The following is a 17,652-nucleotide window of genomic DNA, read 5'->3' as shown; positions in this document are numbered from 1 at the left end:
AGATGTATGGAAGACCACAGATCACGAACGACACGAACACAAGAGGAAATAAAATCTATACCACTACAAAGAAGATATTCCTAATCAATATGATCACAATCAAATTGCAAGTTGTACTATAAAAATGTAAATTGGGATCAGGATTCGCGGGGGAAAATACGCGCAGGATACAACTTGTAATTTTTTTTTGTAATCGTATTGATTAAGAACATCTTCTTTGATTAAATGTGCTACTGCATTTTAACTCTGATTCATTGAAAACTTGTGTGTATGATTACAGTTAATAAAAAATATTGTGTTTGATCTGTGATACCTATTCAGTGCTATTGCATCATGCCTGTAATAAGTATATTCTTTGTTACGTGTGTTGTGTTTCTTCTGCACTAGGTTTTTTGGCTGGGTTTTTCTCCTTCACACAGAGTCGTAATATAATTTCTGACACTAATGACTTCAATGAATATATTTTCACTTGTACTTTTGTGTATGGCTATCCTTTGCATGTAAACCGCCTACCACACACCTGTTGTAGCGGAAAAAAAATTGTGATGGAAGTCGGCCCAGGTGGGAAACTGGCGAAAGAAGTCGGCCCAGGCTGAAAAATACGCTTACTACACCTACTACACACCTACTGCACCTAGCCTACTGCACACCTGTTGTAACTGAAAAAAAAAAAGGATTGAAGTCCGCACAGACTGAAAAATGACGAAAGAAGTCGACCCAGGCTGAAAAATGTGAGTGGGTAAGCGCACACGCAGCCCTCTGCCACGCGCCACCCACCGGTAAGCGCCTCCACCCGAGCGCCGCCCGCCGGATGCGGGAAAAAAATAGCGAACCAAGTCGGCCAAGGCTCAAGAAGTCGGCCCAGGCTGAAAAATGTGAGAGGGTAAGCGCGCACGCAGCCCTCCCCCCACCGATAAGCACGCGAACAACCCTCCGTACACGCGCCGCGCGGGGAAAAATACGCGCAGGGCTCAGGGCAGTGGTCAGGGGTCCATGTTGCTGAGTGGACACCCCTACCATACGACAGGACAAATTACTACTCTTTTTTTTTTTGCAACACACCCTGAGCTTCCGGTTCTTCGATACACTACTGCTTTGAACCGAGATCGAAGAGTTGCTAAAAATTTCTTTTCTACAAATGTTTGTTGGTGATGTGATGAATGTTTCTTTGACTCCCTTTAGTGAAGTAGCATAAGGTATTAAATTCAAGTTAAATGACCGTTCATTTCAGTTCCAATGTTAAAGGGCGTTGATGAAACAGGGCATATGTCGTTTATTCCTTACTTCAAAAGTTTCACGGTACATGCGAAAATACTCTTTAAATTGATATTCGTTGTACTTAGAGACAACTCGGTGTATGTGCGCTTCAATGCCGCGTATTCTCGGCACGGATGTTGATCCTGAAGATGGCTCACTGTTCCATGTACGAATAAAAGATCACTGGTGCACAAGAGCTCGTGGTTTGGGTGCCTTGTCAAAAATCTTACCATCGCCGAACGCTTTTATTAATCCAATTAACAAAACTTTCCAGCGCTTGCTTCTCTGCTTCTCCACCGCTGCACAAAACTCATCAAAATCGTCGTTGTCCTGCAGGATGAGAACAATTTGGGATAGTGAAAGTGCGATGAAAAAATGAGTAAATGTTCACCGACCGATAAAAAGCAGGCGGGCGCCTTTCCGCGGTTTTTCGAGCGCACATTTCTGCGAGCGGAAGTGGCTAGAAGAGAGTTCAATGTTTCATGGGAACGTTGAGCAGTGACGCCTGCCAGGGTCTGACGGAGTGACTCCACTCGGAGCGCGGGTGTCCTGACTCAACGCGGCCATTGATTGAATCGTCGGAACCTTCTCCCTGCCGTCGGGTGAACAGGGCGAAGCTCAAGACAGGGTATGGATACTGTTACTTTTGTGAGAAACTTATTGCGCGTACGCCGTTTTGAACGACGTTTGAACGATTGAAATACGATCCACAAAATGCTGAATACGCTACTCCGATTCAAAACTCCAAGAAATGCTTTCCTTGCTTTTAAAGCCTTCGACAACACGTTATAAAACTCTTGCCGAACACACAGTAGACACATTCTACGCACCTCTTAGAAACCTATTTTTTCGATGCCTACGAGCTTTCTACGAGTTATGAGCTTTGTGATGTGATGTGTGTGCTTTACTTATGCTGTTGGTATTGAGTTTAACATTTACGAGGCGTTTCAAAAAGGTCTTCATTGTACGACGGTGTGCTTTCCTTCTGCAGCACAGCGCTGTTATATACTATCTTAACTGGCAATGTTTCTAGAGTATGTGAAATAACGCTAAAATGTGGCTGAGTTGTCTCGCGACGTAAAACCCCCATTTATTATTATTATTATAAAATGTGGGTTGGCTGGTTTGGTATCGTTAACAAAAATCCGTTAAACCCTAGCATCACGAATTTTGACCACTTTCCAAGGAAGCCACGCATACGTCAAATACTTTTATGATTGTGCTGTCTGTCCTAACTGCTGAAAATAAGCAGTCTTTGATACTAGAAGTATGCCATGTCTATTGACACCAGTTTAACGAGTACTGTAATTCCACGCGTATAATCCACACCGCTGATAATCCCCAGTACCCCTTTTTAGGAACATTTTGAAAGATGCAGATAAGCCGCGGGCGATGCGACGCGACAGATTGGTGCGGTAAACCAGGGATGCAGATACAAAATCAATAGTGGCTTTAATGCAGTGAAAACGGCTATCACTTATTTGATACAAAGGAGGCTAACATTGGGGATACTAGAGATAGGATCACTAAGGCATTTTCTGAAAGCTGTGTCAGTAGCTTCCGTCGAGATGCCGTGCCGATGCAGATGGCCACGACTGCTGCCTTCTCGTCAAATAATGACTGGCACTTCGCTTACCTCGTTTCATCCCGGTGTCAGGTGTAATGAACACGTCCTAGGGTCCTTCCGACAAAGGAGACTATAGAGAAGGCCATAAGCCCTGTGATACATACTGAGAGGTCGGCATGGTGCACAACAAAGGAGGTCAGTTCTAGTGTTCTAGATCTAGATCTAGATCGGGGAAGGTACCAGGAAGGTGAGTGTGGAATAATGAGCCCCTGATACGCCTTGTTCGTACAGTAGCAGGGCGGTTTTGTTCCGGAAAACACGAGACATTATCCCGAACGATGCGCAGCAACCCAGAGCTGACGAGCCGCAAACACGGCGAAATACGTGCCCTCTGGTGCTGTCGCATCGTTCCATGAGTATCTGTTTCTCTGCGTGCAGCCATAGAAGCCATCTTAATGTGTAATTTTGAATTTCAAACACGTCTATTGTCATTTACTTGTTTCGTGAATGGCTTTTTATGGCTATATATAGGTGAAAAAGAAAAACGAGACTTGGGCGGAATATTAGAGTAAATTAACGCCGTCGCGCTCCCTTTTTACCTGGTACCTGTCCCTCTCCCCCGGGCTCCTCTTCGCCACTCCCCGGCAGCGGCGCCCTCTCATAACAGCGATATCGTGGTGGCCAACCGGTGGCGCCGCCACAGGTTTCCACATGCAAAATCTTTTTTTTTTTCATTAAGCTGCTTTCATAATTCATTTAATTCAGTAAATTTCTCCATGTTACTGTCAACAAGCAAAACTAATTATTGCTTCTCTTACGCAGATGTTTGAGAACTTGCAGTACCGAATCTTCCTTGATGTTAACGTTTGCGACGAAGCTGGGTCTTGCGTACGTATAACATTATCTCGTTTTCTGTTTCAACTCTGGCCGCACGGAGTAACTCAAGGGGGGTGAATAGCCAGACTAGGCCAGAGTATGTCGAACCATGAACAAGGCACCTGCAACTTTCAATCAAGATTGAGTGCTGCACAGCACTTAACAAACAATCGACGAAAAACAAGAGGAAAGATAACACCTAAGTGGGCTAATGGGACCCCGATTTCACCCCGGCTTTTCGAGGTTTGGAAGATTCAGATAATTCTGCTTTGAGGTGTGGCGGCCTATCTGCTCCTGCCACAGAAGATGCCGGACGGATGAAGAACGTAACGGGCAACAGCAACAGACGTCGTTATCCCGAACTTCCCCTTGCTCCGCGACTACACCCAGCCTCAATCCATCTTCGGAGTCATCAACACACCCAGACGCTCTTGTACAGATGCCTCTGTGTCCAAGCAGGGGAGCATCTGTGGCGGCTTATCCTCTCCTGCCACAGATGACGATGACTACGAAGACGTGCCTCGGCTGCCGCCCGCCATTGAACTTGCCCGCCGGTTCTACCGGCACCGTCCTAGCGTGAGGCCACAAACTTCTGCTCGCTCGGATATTACAACACCGCCTGTCAGGACTCATATAGGGGAATACCATCTCCTCTATATATACACATTCTTTCCGGCGTGCTATTGTACAAACAGAAGCTCTGTCCGCGCGGCACTTAGTAAATGCGGAGTCAAGTGCGCTCGGGTCCTGATGGTGCGACATTGTCGACGTAGAACAAGGTCGCAAGTTCCCCCAACATCTTTCGGTTTCGCCGAATTTGCGAGTGGGAGGTCGCGCATTCGGGTATCCCGTGCGTCCTTTACAGATGTCGCGGCGACGAAGTTGTTGCTAGCAGGGACGGTCAAAGTGCCTGAAAATTGTAGTGAAAGTATAATACGAAGTACCTGGCGTCATTACTACTTCGAGTAGTGTACAAAGCACCCAGTTCGAAATGCACTTAAAGTAAAGTAGAAACTACTAGGCATAGTACTTCAAACACTCTTCGAGTACAGGGCGATTTTAATTTATATCACTTTGCATTTCATTCAAGTCTATCGTCAATCAGTTTTAATTTCATTCATTCATATAATAAATTCAACGATTAATATGCGACTGAAGGAACCAGAGCGAAAGTCCCGGTTAAAGTTTCCTTCCTGAAAAGTATCATACGCTCTTTAGTAGCTACGTCTTGCCTTTTAGCAAAACTTCAGCTAGCATTCTTGGCAAATTCGATGAAGCCACCAAGTCCTACTGCTTGAGTGCTAATCCGTTAATATAAACCTCATGCGATGGTATAATTAGCAGTTTCATGTTCAGCGGCAGCCAGTCAACTGTGGTGGGATTATGCAAAATATATACCCTAGCTGATCCAAGAACACCTCCCGCCTACTATCGTGCTCCCGTACTAATTTTCGATTATCACGAGCTAGAAAATTTGAGGGGGAAAAAGCACAAGCCAACAGGGATTGCACATTTCTGCGCATTCCTTGTTGCTTTCTGAAACAGAACACATTTAAGAAAGTATTATGAAGAAAATAAAATACATAAGCCTTCATTATTATACTACTGTGATGTTCAGGTATTTCATTGATGTGACACATTAAAAAACATAATGTAAAAAATAGGAGCATGTCGTTTTCGGGCTGATACATTACTTCACCATGTAATCCCGTCACACATTGTGATATGGAATAGTTATTAACAGCCAACGAAGGAAACAATGCAACTGCGTTAGCATTAAAACTTAAAAGCCGTTTGGGAACGAAGGACCTCGATATTCCCAGACGGGAAATCCCCGATCTCACAATTCATGTTACCGAACAACTGAAAATCAAGGAGAATCTCGCCTGCTTCGTATGGCGATACGCCGTATTTAAGAGTATAGCATCACTGTTTACCCACTCAAATTCACGTTTTTTTTTTATGTCTGTCGGATGTCTATCTAAGATTCGAAGTCGTATAAGCTAACGAAAGCCACATTCTAGCAGCCGTTAGGCTTAGCAGGGCGGAGACGACGGAGCGCAGGATGTTGGCTAGTTTATTATTAGGTTGCCCCATGTTCGGTGTTTGCATTTTTATGTCCACGTTAGTTCTTGTTCGCCGTTGGCAGCTTCCCGCATGCGACTCTGCATTTTATAGTCACATAACATTTATTTACAGTAGTTTATTTTGAAACGGTATTTTCTATAACTTTATTTCGGGGTGCACACCTGCCCTACACAACGCTAACGCAAAAAAGCATTCGCATTCAAATGCGCCTTCCGGGCTTACTCCGATTCAGCTTGGCGGTGCCGTCTCATCCGGTCACCGGACACGTCTCAACCTGTCGACCACCACACTTGCACTGCCGCAAGGTATACATAAACAGGTAGCGAAACTCCCATAGGGCCATGCGTCTTCAGAGGCGCCATGATAGAGACTGTCAGCGCCATCCATCCGTTGCGCTGACTACTACTTTTGTAAATAAATGGCGTCACATATGACGTCACTAGCATAAATAATAAGTAGTGCATAATTAGCCATGGCACGTTTGCATTCGCGTACTTCGTTTGCGTTGTATACCCTTCCCCTTTTCCTTACCGAACCATACTAGTCACCAAAGACAGCAATACCAGACGAGAACAGAAAATAATAAATCACATCAGGTTTAATGACACATATCAGTTCGAAATACATAAAGCTCGCGTGGTCACAACCTCACTAAAACACAGCGTGACATCATCAAAGCCCTAGCTGACAGAGATGATATCATTATCAAACCCGCAGATAAAGGTGGGAGTATCGTCATCTGGCCCACAGATAAATATATTTCTGAAGCTCATAGGCAACTCAACCATACGCAACACTACCTCAAACTGGACCATGACCCTACGAAGGAGTACACGGCGCTAATAACCCATACCATACAAAACCTCCACGAACGAAAGCTCATCACACGTGATGACCTCAGATATCTCACCCCATCAAACACAGGCGCAGGTGGTTTCTATTTACTGCCCAAAATCCACAAGGTACACGCCAACGAGCTCTATACGGCTGACATCCCCGGCAGGCCAATTGTATCTAACAACAACACACCAACAGAAAGACTCTCGAAATTCCTGGACCACTATTTAAATCATATTCCGACAACACTGCCATCGCATGTACAAGACACACCCCACCTCCTCAGAATAATCAGAGATATAAACAACACTCATACATTTGGTAGGGACACAATACTAGCCTCGCTGGATGTGACATCACTGTATACTAACATCCCACACAACGACGGAATCACAGCCCTCTACAATACCCTTTCTCCAACAAACACCAGAAAAGACACGGAAACTATACTGGTACACCCCGATTCGTCCAAATGTTTATTTCGTCCAAGTATTCACAACGTCCAAGTACTGAGCACGTCCGAAAAAAATTAGACATAGTGGGCATTGGACGAACTGAACCAAAGGGGGGGAAACTTGACCAACCCGTCCAAATAACCGTACCGTCCAAACGCTTGTTTTGTCCGTAAAGGGAGGGAGATCTCCGAATGCGAGTGAACAATTGCTTCGTTTACGATTGAAGGTAGGATTTAAACATTCACACCGAAAGATGCCATGCCATACACCAAGTAAAACGAAAAACAAGTGCCCAGCCTGCTCTGTTTATTTATTTTTCTTTCTTTCTTTTTTTTTCATTCCAACAACTGACTTATTAGTTGAAGGTAAGATTTAAACATTCCCACTGAAAGATGTTATACACCGAGTAAAACGAGAAACAAATGCTCAGCATGCTCCGTTTAGTTCTTTTTTTTTTCATTTAAACAACTAACTTATTAGTTAGCATGGCCCAGCAAGTGGGACATGCGCTGCAGGTATGCCTTCATGACACGAGCAAACTGCTCTGTTACGTCTGTGAAGTTTGCTTCGTTTCCCAGCATCATTTCCCCTGAGCTGTATTTTCCGTACGCCCATGAGAAGGAAGAGCGAGCCTCTTGTATCGTCTCCTGCTTGGCGAAGCCCCGTTCAACAGCAGCCGAATGCGTACCTGCAAATGGCGGTAAGAAGCAAGCGAGGAAGTATATATGCTATATTCTATTAATTATCATGATGATGCTCCCTGATTATGCGAATTTGTTTCTTACCTGGTTGTGCTTACATTGTGTATGGTTGACTCAAATTCGACGAGGAACTTCGAAAACGCCATGTGGGGCTGGCTCTTGAATTTCATGTGCAGCGAATTATGCCACCCTTCTGCGTGATCATTTGTGCGGAGATCGTCCTCATCCGCAAACTAATTCCAGAGATTAACGTTGGAATGCCACAGCCGCTCGAAGTAGTCCACGTAAAGGCAAAGGGCCGCAAGTTTCCTTTCAGATCCCTAGATGTTTCCAAGAAAGATCACTGACATTGGGAAACGCGGTACGTAGCGAGAACACAGTTATAGAAAACAACACATCGTTAACTGGACGGTCACTGTAGGTCAGCGGTCCCGTGAACGGGTTTGTGTTTTCTGTGATTCCCCGTTTGATCGATAATCCATTTGCTTTCATGAATACAGTCACCTGCCATTCACCCAGTGTCAAAATGGCCTGTGCTTTCATGAATGTAGCCAGGCAGTCGCCTGCCGAAAGGAGCAGATCCTTTGGGAATTCCCCCATATGGACGAAACGGGCTATTGGAAGCGCTGGGCAAGATTCTCCTCGCCTGTTCATTTCGTCCAAGTGTTCAGTACGTCCGATTTTTTTCGGACGAATTAAATATTTGGACGTTGTGAGCACTTGGACGAAATAAACGTTTGGACGAAATGGGGCGTAACCACAAGTATGGGCACACCTGTTGCACCCACATACGCAAATATCTTCATGGGGTTCTTAGAAAACAAAGTTCTCAGCGCCCTCTCATTAAAACCGACTGTGTACCTTCGATACATCGATGATATACTGATAATATGGGAACACGGCGAACATGAATTTCAAAAGTTCGTAGATCTACTGAACACCGCGCATAGCAACATAAAGTTGACATCACAACAGTCAACTCACTTCATTAACTTCCTCGACACCACAATATCACTGGACAACGGCAACCTCACCACAACACTGTACAAAAATCCAACTGACAAACAACAATACCTTCACTTCAAGAGTCACCACCCGCGTCACTGTAAGGTTGGAATTCCTAATGGGCAGAGTGTAAGACTACGCAGAGTTTGTTCAAACGACACAGATTACGCTGAGAAGCTTGACGAACTCTGCAGTACACTTGCCCAAAGGGACTATCCAGACTCCCTCCTAACCGAATTCCGTCGCAAGGCACTCACACTCGATCGAAACCAGGTTCTGGAAAACCGAAAAAATCCTGACGCGTGCCAAACAAGCTTCATCAGAAGATATTCTAACGCACTTCCAAACATCAAAGCCATTCTACAGAAGCACGAGCCCCTCCTCCAAAGCAGTGACCGACTTAGCAATATATTCACCCATCCCATACAGGTGACATACCGACGCGCAAAAATCCTAGCAGACTCCTTGGTCAATGCCAAAATCAGCGAAACGAGCGCCCCGTACACGGGAACACGACCCTGCAACCTCCGCGCTGCAAAACATGCAAGCACGTTCAACACGCTAACTCCATCAAAAGCACTGCGAGCAATTACACCCACGCCGTTAACCACGCATTCACATGCACAAGCTCCAATGTCATATACTGCATTGAATGCGGCGACTGCTCTATGCAATACATTGGTGAAACCGGCCAACAAATGAACAACCGCCTTACCGGACACAGAACCGACACGTCCAACAAACTCCCCAAAGCAGTCGCCGAACATTTTAACGTTCCTGGTCACAATTTTGACAACATTAAACTATATATTTTAGAAACCGGGTTTAGATCCACACGTGACAGACGTGATAGGGAGTCGTATCTCATATACAGGTTCAACGCACTTCACCCGTCCGGTATCAACAAATCACAAGGCACCCTGGAAACACTTCACAAATAAAATATGCTTTTCCCTTCCATCTCCATTATCATCAGTTATGTTCTGCATGGCCACTGCCTTCTGCTTTTTTTATTGCATGCCACAACTTTGTATTACAAAAGTTAGAAAAAGAAAAAACTTTGCTCGTTCTGGAATCTTCCCCACGTAACCAATAACCTCCTTATCTTTCGCTATGATTGCCAATTCTTGCCTATTGTCCCATTTCATCCACGTGTTCGTGAACCCCCATTTTTCTGTAACCGGTCAGGAACCTAGATGACTTCGTTCACATAATCCCCTGCAAGGTGCTGTCACACTGGACCGACAGCCGACAAAATTTGCACGCCGACATCGAAAGACACGGTGTCCTTGCACCTGTCACACTGCACAGACCAAAGACGGGCGACGCGTCTGTCTGTCTGCCGGCCGTCACGGGCGGACGCTGTCGGCGCCCGTCGCTGACGAATATGCCTGTCACACTGAACGACAGCCACATCGCTACTGCCGCCACCACTTTGTTCGAAAATGGCGTCCTGCACTAAGCAGAAGCGTATGGGAATGTGTGCCGTGGCGTTATATCTTGCGCTCGACTCGGACGACGACGATGGAACTGGTAAAAAGCCACGATATTGTGGAGTAGGAAGTGGCTCCTGCGACGAAAAAGCATGGGATGCTACGAGAACCTCGTGCGACAACTCGCGCTTGAGGACTCGGAAGGGTACCGCCACTGGATTCGCATGGACACAGCAACTTTTGAGGATCTTTTGGGGAAAGTGCGGCCCCTCATCGTCAAGCAGGACACGAATTTCAGGGAGGCAACTGATGCGGGCGAGCGCCTAGCAGTGACGCTGCGCTACTTGGCAACATGTAATCTGTTCACTGCGTACAGCACTAGGATCCAAATGCAAACTGATCTTATCTGAATTACAGGAGACAGCATGATGTCCCTGCAGTACGCGTTCAGGATGGCGCACAATACCATATCGAATATCGTGGCGGAGGTAACTGTTGCAATATATGAGGTTTTGAAAGAAGACTTCGTCAAGGTGCATTCGTCAAGGTGCATGCTTCGTCATTTCAACACTTATTAAATTCCTGGTCCTGTCCAAAAGCAGCACGAAATGGCCTGTTGGCTTTCTGTACTGCCTAGTGCTAAATGAAATTTTCAGCTCGGTATCGCAGTGCATACAGGGTGTTCGTTTTTATGCTTTACATAATTTTTCTATAAAAAAAGCCATGAGAGCAACAAAGATGTCGTTTTTGCAATTGAATTGTACGGCCAGGCAGACATCCTCTGGGAGATATGTGACTGCAAGATGACTAATTACCAAAAATCCATTCATTAACCCTTCAATTAGGAACTTTTCGGTAAAAGCGAGATGGTTGAATGGGAGTCGATCATCGTTTAATTCCGAATGGCTTTCAGTGAGGATCGTCAATTCATTCTGCTATCCTGCCTTAGCCCGAAATCCCCCAACTAAATAGCTAATTAATGAACTTTAGGAAATTAGACATCCTGTAATTACATACTTTCTTTTACAGGATGTCCGCCTGGCCGTCTAACTCAATTGCAGCAATGATATCTGTGGGGCTGTCATAGCTTTTTATAAAAATTCTGTAAAGCATAAAAATAAACAGCCTGCATAAAAATCATTTCCCTGTGTGCCGTCTTCATTTCAGGTTCCTGCCACACCATGTGAATGGAAGGCCGTGGCAGACCAGTTCAGTGCACTGTGGCAGTTTCCACACTGTATTGGTGCACTGGACGGTAAGCACGTGGTCATCATGCCTCCCCCCAAGACAGGAGCCATGTACCGCAACTACAAAGGCACTTTCAGTGTCGTGCTCATGGCCCTTGTAGGTGCAGAACTGAACTTTTTGTATGTCGACATTGGACGGAACGGCAGGATGAATGACAGTGGAGTGTGGAATTCCTGCAGCCTGAGGGCAAAACTGGAGAGTTCCCCTTCAGTCCTCCCTCAACCCCAAGCCTTGCCGCACTCTTCCATGTCAGTCCCTTATGTAATTGTGGGCGACGAGGGCTTTGGGTTAAAGAATTATTTGATGAGGCCATATCCTGCAAGGGAGCTGAGCACAGACGCCAGGATCTTCAACTACAGGTACTTCCATACATATTTATATAGCTGTTAACACCAGGAACTGCTTAACAAAAAATTGTTCATCATTAGGCTATCTAGGGCACGCCGTACGGCTGAAAACGCCTTCGGAGTCTTGTGCAGCAGATGGCAGATCTTCCGGGCTCCTCTGCGCCACTCTCCAGAAAGAGCCACCGCAATCATCAAGGCCACCATAGCTCTGCACAATTACCTCCAAACGCAGAGGACTACACGACCGCTCTACCTGCCGCCAGAGATAGTAGATGTGGAAGATATTTGCACAGGTACGTGTGCCACATTGTTCCAGTTCGTAAATGGCTTCAGTGTAGCAGTTTCTTTATTTTCATTGACACGTGTAGCCAGAGTGTAACAATCTGTCAAACATCTGCAGGCACCGTTCGTCGGGGCTCATGGAGACAAGCCGTAAGCAACCATGGAGCCATGCGGCCCTTGCCACGACCTGGAGGGAACTGTTCCAACAGTGCGAAAGCTGTCAGGGAACTGTATACACAGTACTTCAGCAATGAAGGACAAGTAGGCTGGCAGTGGAAAATGATCTAAGGTAACTGAGGAACCTCATTTGCATCACATTGCGTGGGGAACATTCACTGAACACTCTGGATGTTCTGGGACAAACCTATAAAATTAATGAAATATCACTTCTGATAAAAGAGAACGTACACGCGTTTTCACAGACAAGATGTGAGAAGCTTGTTTGTGATGAAGTCGTGCACTAGTGGCATAGGAAGGGGGGGGGAAGGATTTGGGGAGCTTCAAACTGCTCCCATTTTGGTAGAGGCAGTTGGCCACACAGAAAAACCTCTGTGACAAGAGACTATTGATAAGGATTCTGCGCCTTCTTCAAAACAAAATGTATTTTTAAAAAAGTATGCAATAGAATACAATGCAGTAGAAAATTCTTGTATGCTTCACAAGCTGCTACAGCATTGTCCAAGCTTAAAGTATGAGGTTGGGATTTCTTCTGGCCGACTTGCGACATGATGAAATGTAAACATTTTGTGCATTGACATCTTTTGACGATAAAACGACATAATCTCATGTCACTAGACAGCTATATTTATTCGCCAACGTACTCAAGCTTATTATTCCTGGTCAACATGAAATAAACTCAATACTCTTACATTTCTTGGATATATACATGAACATTCCAACTGTCTGAAGCAAACTTATGCATCATGACTTATATAGGGTGTCCCAAAAATGTGTTATTCAATTATACTTTAAAAAACTACGCCACCTAAAGCGTAGTCAACAGCATTCGTTCTTACGTTTGTTGCTGCCTCGTGATGTTAATGTCGTCAAACCTAATTTTTATTCTGTCAGCTTTTGCTTGGCAAGTACTCGATTTCAGTTTATAATACTGACATAATAAAACTTGAGTCAGCTGACATTCATATCAGGAGGAGGTAGATACATGTAACAAATGCCGTTAACTACGTGGTTCTTGATGGCGGAGTTTTTTTAATTGTAATTGAATTGCACATTTTCTGTATTGCACTTTGCCAGCAGGCTGCCTCAACATCACACTCTTAACATGACTAGAAAAAGAAATGTGACATCGACCTGATGTGATGATATTAATACAGAAAATGCATTGCTTCGTGCCTGTGTGTGCAAGGCATCCGACGCTTAATCTGTTGGCTCCAAAATATCTATCGTTTGTGCATGCATACCAGTCAACGATACAGAGTATTTGATAGCTGCTTGGTAGGAGAGAAACATAGTCATCTGCCTGTGTGGCCCCTCTGGTACTGCCCTTACACAGTTCGCCATCATGACTCCAAATGCGTCACATTCATCTGCCGCATGTGATGCAGCCACACTAGACATACTACTGACTGCAGCTTTGAGAAGTTCCAGTTTTGCGGCCTGGCAATTGTCCACTGTTCGCTGCTTTTTACGGCTGCTCCCAGGTCCATCTACTGCACCGCCTGTGCTGACACTCTCCTCTTGCTGTGCAGGCCCGTCTTCACTAGTCTCACAGATGCTGGTGCCCTCTCCTTCATCTTCAGGAAAAGTGATTGTGCTCTGTGAGGACTGTGCATCCTGCAAACAGAATGGGTTGCAGTATATGAGTTGTATATATGTATGATGTCACGAGAAAGAAGCCCATATTGCATTATCGTTCCAGAGGTATGAATATATACTGTTTAATAACTGATTGTGGATATTGAACGGTAATAGTACTATATAGATAGGGTTCCGCATTTTTGGTTTTAATTGAAAAACACCGAAAAACATACGTCAGGTAAATTTTCCCTCATTCGGTTTTAATCAAAGACACTGAATACAGGGGGACATACCAGGACATGACAGAGATAAATTGCTGTACATGCCCAGCAAGTTGTTGATGCAGATCAGAAAACTATACAGAAATACGATGGTTGTGAAAAATGTCCGTCTACTTTTTTGTTTGCCGCAAAACGCCACCGCAGCGAACGCCATGTTGAATAAGCATAGTGCGTTAACTACACTGTGTATCTATTCGCCGATAACTGTCGGGAAAACCATGTACACGCCAGGAAAAACATAGAAAAGCGACGATTTCGTGAAAATCTATAAACATCGAAAAACAGACTCCGAATCTGCCTAAAAATAAAAACCGAAAACACGGAACCTGATATACAAAATGTACACTGTGTGAATAAATCCTATTGCTGTACTGCATTTATTTGAATGGTATTTTTTCATTTGGACACATAAAATGGAAATCGCTCATCAATTAAAGCCTCATCTTGCTGTTCTCACTTCAACTTCTGGTGTAAGAATCAGGTTCGACTCGCTTTGTCTCTCTTTGCATGCCGAGGTGAGGAAGAGTAGGTTTTTGTAATGGATCCACTTTGGTCTGTACACATCGTCTGCCCCTGCACCTGACCTGCACGACTCCTTCACTTTTCTCTGCTCCCTGCTGAATGCAGAGCGAAGGTTGCCCCACTTTGTTTTCACTGCTGTAACTGTAAGACACGTGCGTGTATTATACATTAAGAGAGCATATCTGTTACATGACACTGTTGCACACCAGCATTTATTTTTGTTTAACTCAGTGCAATCCCATACAACCCATACAGACTGGTCTAGGTTCAGATGCATATTACAGTCCCAGACACTGTGGAACTATACTGATAAGTGTAGAAAGCTGCGATCTGTACAAAATCTGTGTAAAAATCTAATAAATTTGCTGTGCATCTGACCAAGCATGAAGGCAGCCGCCTGCAGTTTAGCGAAACCACAGTTGCTCAACATTTATGAACATCAATTGTCCACAATAGAAGAAAAAGTTTGAATAAAAGGACATGATACAAAGCAACAGAAATGTTGTATTTCACAACACTAGGACAGGGTGTGTGCATATAAACTCAAGTGGCATTTGCCCACGTATCTGAAAGCTACTGGAGTTTACCTGCACACAAGTATCATGTAGGACTCAAAGCATCTGAAATTAGTTCGCGTTCTTAACAAATGTCAGCGACGTGCCCAGAGTCAACCTTCATCGTCAAAATAGCGCATCGCACAAGCAGCAAACATTTTCTTGACGCTTACATACCAAATGTTAACATTCCACAAAACGAAAATAAAGCTAAGTAAGTTGCGTCTTACCGCTACGTCCGAGACGCTCTGCTACCTCTCCATACGCCTTTTCTTTTAGCTCCTTCCGGTGATAGCAGGGATGCTGAACGTTCCAGAGTAACGTCTTTGTTTCCATTGTAGATATCAACGTTTTCTCATCTTCCGTTGTGAACTCCATAGTTGAGGGGCAACACGACGCGCGCAGCGAAAGCTTTCCAAAAGACAACGGTCTTCGCGAACACACCTCCGTCAGAGGCGCTGATTGTTTAAATAATAATCGCAACACCCACAACATGGATTTTTCAAAAAATATTATCATTTCGCGCAGTGAATGTCGTATGTCGGTCATCGTATTTTTGAGCAACGATCAAACTGCTGTTGACATGTCGTCAGACACTGTCTGCCAGCCGATTTTGTTATCGAAATCTGTCACACTGAAGCGACATTTTGTCGACTTGCGTCTGTCGCTGTCGGTCGGCGCAGTGTGACAGGTGTGCTTGGCAATACAATGTATGGTGACAATGTCTGTCTTCCGTGGGCGTCGGCGCCGTCTCAGTGTCGGTGTCGTGTCGGTCCAATGTGACAGCACCTTAACGGATCTCGCGCGTCGCGAGCCAAACCGCGAGAACGGGCCCGCGCGAAGCTCGCGTGAGGCGCGGTTCGGGCGCACTGTTTGATCACTTAAACAGCAACAGAGCTGACATTGTAGTACCCTCGCGAGAAACATTTTATTCCTGTCACAGCAGAATGTATTCAGAAAAGGCTTCGGGTGTCTAACATCAGCCCAAGGCGTGTTGATGGTAGCACAAAGCTCAGTTGGGTACGGAAGCTTGCAGCCAGCGATGCTGGAATTATTATTATTTTTTTTTGAGTCATTATCGGCTCACCTATTTAGTGAAGACCTATGAACACACGTTAAGTGGTTTGGTTTAAAAATTATGAGAGCTACAGTGTGTAGCGAATGATGTTCACATTTACCCGGTCTGCTCTATATTATTCTTGCAAAATATGTGGGTGCAAGGAAATAAAAGGTAAACGAAGTGAATTCACTCCTGTATAACGATCGCTGCGCGGAAACACAGCACCGTTTTCTTCGTGGATGTATAGCGAACATGCATTCCTTTCTTTCTTTTGTTCGTCTTCTTATTACATTCTTATTAGATCCGGAACGAATACCTAATGTTTTGCATTCGCATACATGTGTGTGCCTTCTTTTGACAATGGTGGGATAATTATTAACCTGAGGAATAATATGACAATAAAAAAATGGCTAGGAAGCAACCGAGCTGGTGAAGATGATGCATAATGTAAAACCCCGAGACTAGGGAACACGAAAGGAGACTTCGTGTTGTGTCTGCCCTTTCGTGTTCCCTAGTCTCGGGGTTTTTCATTATGAATAATATGAATTTATGTGGGTGTGAAAATAGACTTTCTGTTTGTGAGTGTGAAAATGTGAGTGTGTGTCTGTGTGTGCGTGTGTGTGTGTGTGCGCGCGCGCTTTTCTGAACCAGAGACCCCACTTGACAAGTAAGTGCCGTGTGTTTGCCTTTTCGTGTGGCACGAGTGACACATTTATGTACTGTTGCGTGAAATAGTGGCTTAAAAAATATGTGTTATCGCGTTTTCATTGTAATCTGTTGGATTGGATTCTGCACGCGGATCCTGTTGTGCTGCATTAGATATGCCTTCCTGAAGCAGTGTGCTTTGACCGTAGTTCACTCCAAATCTATCAGTAGAACGGCATAGGAGTGTTGTGTTTGTTCGTTAGTATGTGTCTGTCACGCTCGTAGCTGTGTTCAAGCCTAGTTCTCTTGGTAAGAATTCTAACTTTACCGTATTAAGCTCTCCGAGTAGAAGTGACTTTCCCTTCTCGCTTACAGGATGTGTAACCTGCTTTCGTTACGCAGGGATAACGCGACGGTGCATGCAGCATTATGCAATAATTATCTGATAGCAGAAACGGGTATCTTTGCCTCAGTTTATTAGCATGTGTTTCGTTATTTTATTTTTATTTTTTTCTCTTATAGCTATGCGGACAAAAGTGCGTCTAATTTTTCTCTGCTCTTTTCTTATTTTCTCTACTTTTACGCGGAAGAAAGCCTCCTGGTAAAAGCTGAATAGGGTTCTATCAGTGGAAGTGGAGTTGTTTGTTTGATTTTGTTGGGTTTTCGATATATTGATGAAGTAAGCAGTGCTTAATTTTGCAGTCATGGGTTTTTGAGCAGAAATGCTGGTATCTGA

At 44.6% G+C, this 17,652-nt stretch overlaps 2 protein-coding genes across 2 annotated transcripts; one reads left to right on the top strand and one right to left on the bottom strand.

The window, feature by feature from the left end:
* The first annotated feature begins 11,433 nt into the window (after window positions 1–11,433).
* LOC135376400 (uncharacterized) lies at window positions 11,434–13,894 on the top strand. The gene is made up of 4 exons (XM_064608909.1): window positions 11,434–11,826; window positions 11,896–12,107; window positions 12,215–12,385; window positions 13,806–13,894. The coding sequence occupies exons 1-3, from the start codon at window positions 11,492–11,494 to the stop codon at window positions 12,382–12,384; spliced, it is 717 nt and encodes a 238-aa protein (XP_064464979.1). The 5' UTR covers window positions 11,434–11,491; the 3' UTR covers window position 12,385; window positions 13,806–13,894.
* On the bottom strand, window positions 13,474–15,589 carry LOC135376404 (uncharacterized). The gene is made up of 3 exons (XM_064608912.1): window positions 15,442–15,589; window positions 14,593–14,798; window positions 13,474–13,890 (listed from the first exon to the last, which is right to left on the bottom strand). The coding sequence occupies exons 1-3, from the start codon at window positions 15,587–15,589 to the stop codon at window positions 13,474–13,476; spliced, it is 771 nt and encodes a 256-aa protein (XP_064464982.1).
* Between the last annotated feature and the right edge of the window lie 2,063 nt (window positions 15,590–17,652).

The sequence above is a fragment of the Ornithodoros turicata genome, unplaced genomic scaffold (genome assembly GCF_037126465.1).
Source record: "Ornithodoros turicata isolate Travis unplaced genomic scaffold, ASM3712646v1 ctg00001081.1, whole genome shotgun sequence".
Taxonomy (NCBI): domain Eukaryota; kingdom Metazoa; phylum Arthropoda; class Arachnida; order Ixodida; family Argasidae; genus Ornithodoros; species Ornithodoros turicata.
Note: the sequence above shows the minus strand (reverse complement) of the source record. Positions and strands in the feature narration are given on the sequence as shown.

What these genes read in the sequence shown, in the direction of transcription:
- LOC135376400 (XM_064608909.1), top strand. Translation starts at nt 11,492, where the DNA reads ATGCCTCCCCCCAAGACAGGAGCCATGTACCGCAACTACAAAGGCACT. An exon ending in GCCAGGATCTTCAACTACAG is followed by an intron (nt 11,827 to 11,895) that starts GTACTTCCATAC and finishes GTTCATCATTAG; the next exon opens with GCTATCTAGGGCACGCCGTA. An exon ending in TGTGGAAGATATTTGCACAG is followed by an intron (nt 12,108 to 12,214) that starts GTACGTGTGCCA and finishes AAACATCTGCAG; the next exon opens with GCACCGTTCGTCGGGGCTCA.
- LOC135376404 (XM_064608912.1), bottom strand. Translation starts at nt 15,589, where the DNA reads ATGGAGTTCACAACGGAAGATGAGAAAACGTTGATATCTACAATGGAA. An exon ending in AGAGCGTCTCGGACGTAGCG is followed by an intron (nt 14,799 to 15,441) that starts GTAAGACGCAAC and finishes CGTGTCTTACAG; the next exon opens with TTACAGCAGTGAAAACAAAG. An exon ending in TTCTTACACCAGAAGTTGAA is followed by an intron (nt 13,891 to 14,592) that starts GTGAGAACAGCA and finishes TTCTGTTTGCAG; the next exon opens with GATGCACAGTCCTCACAGAG.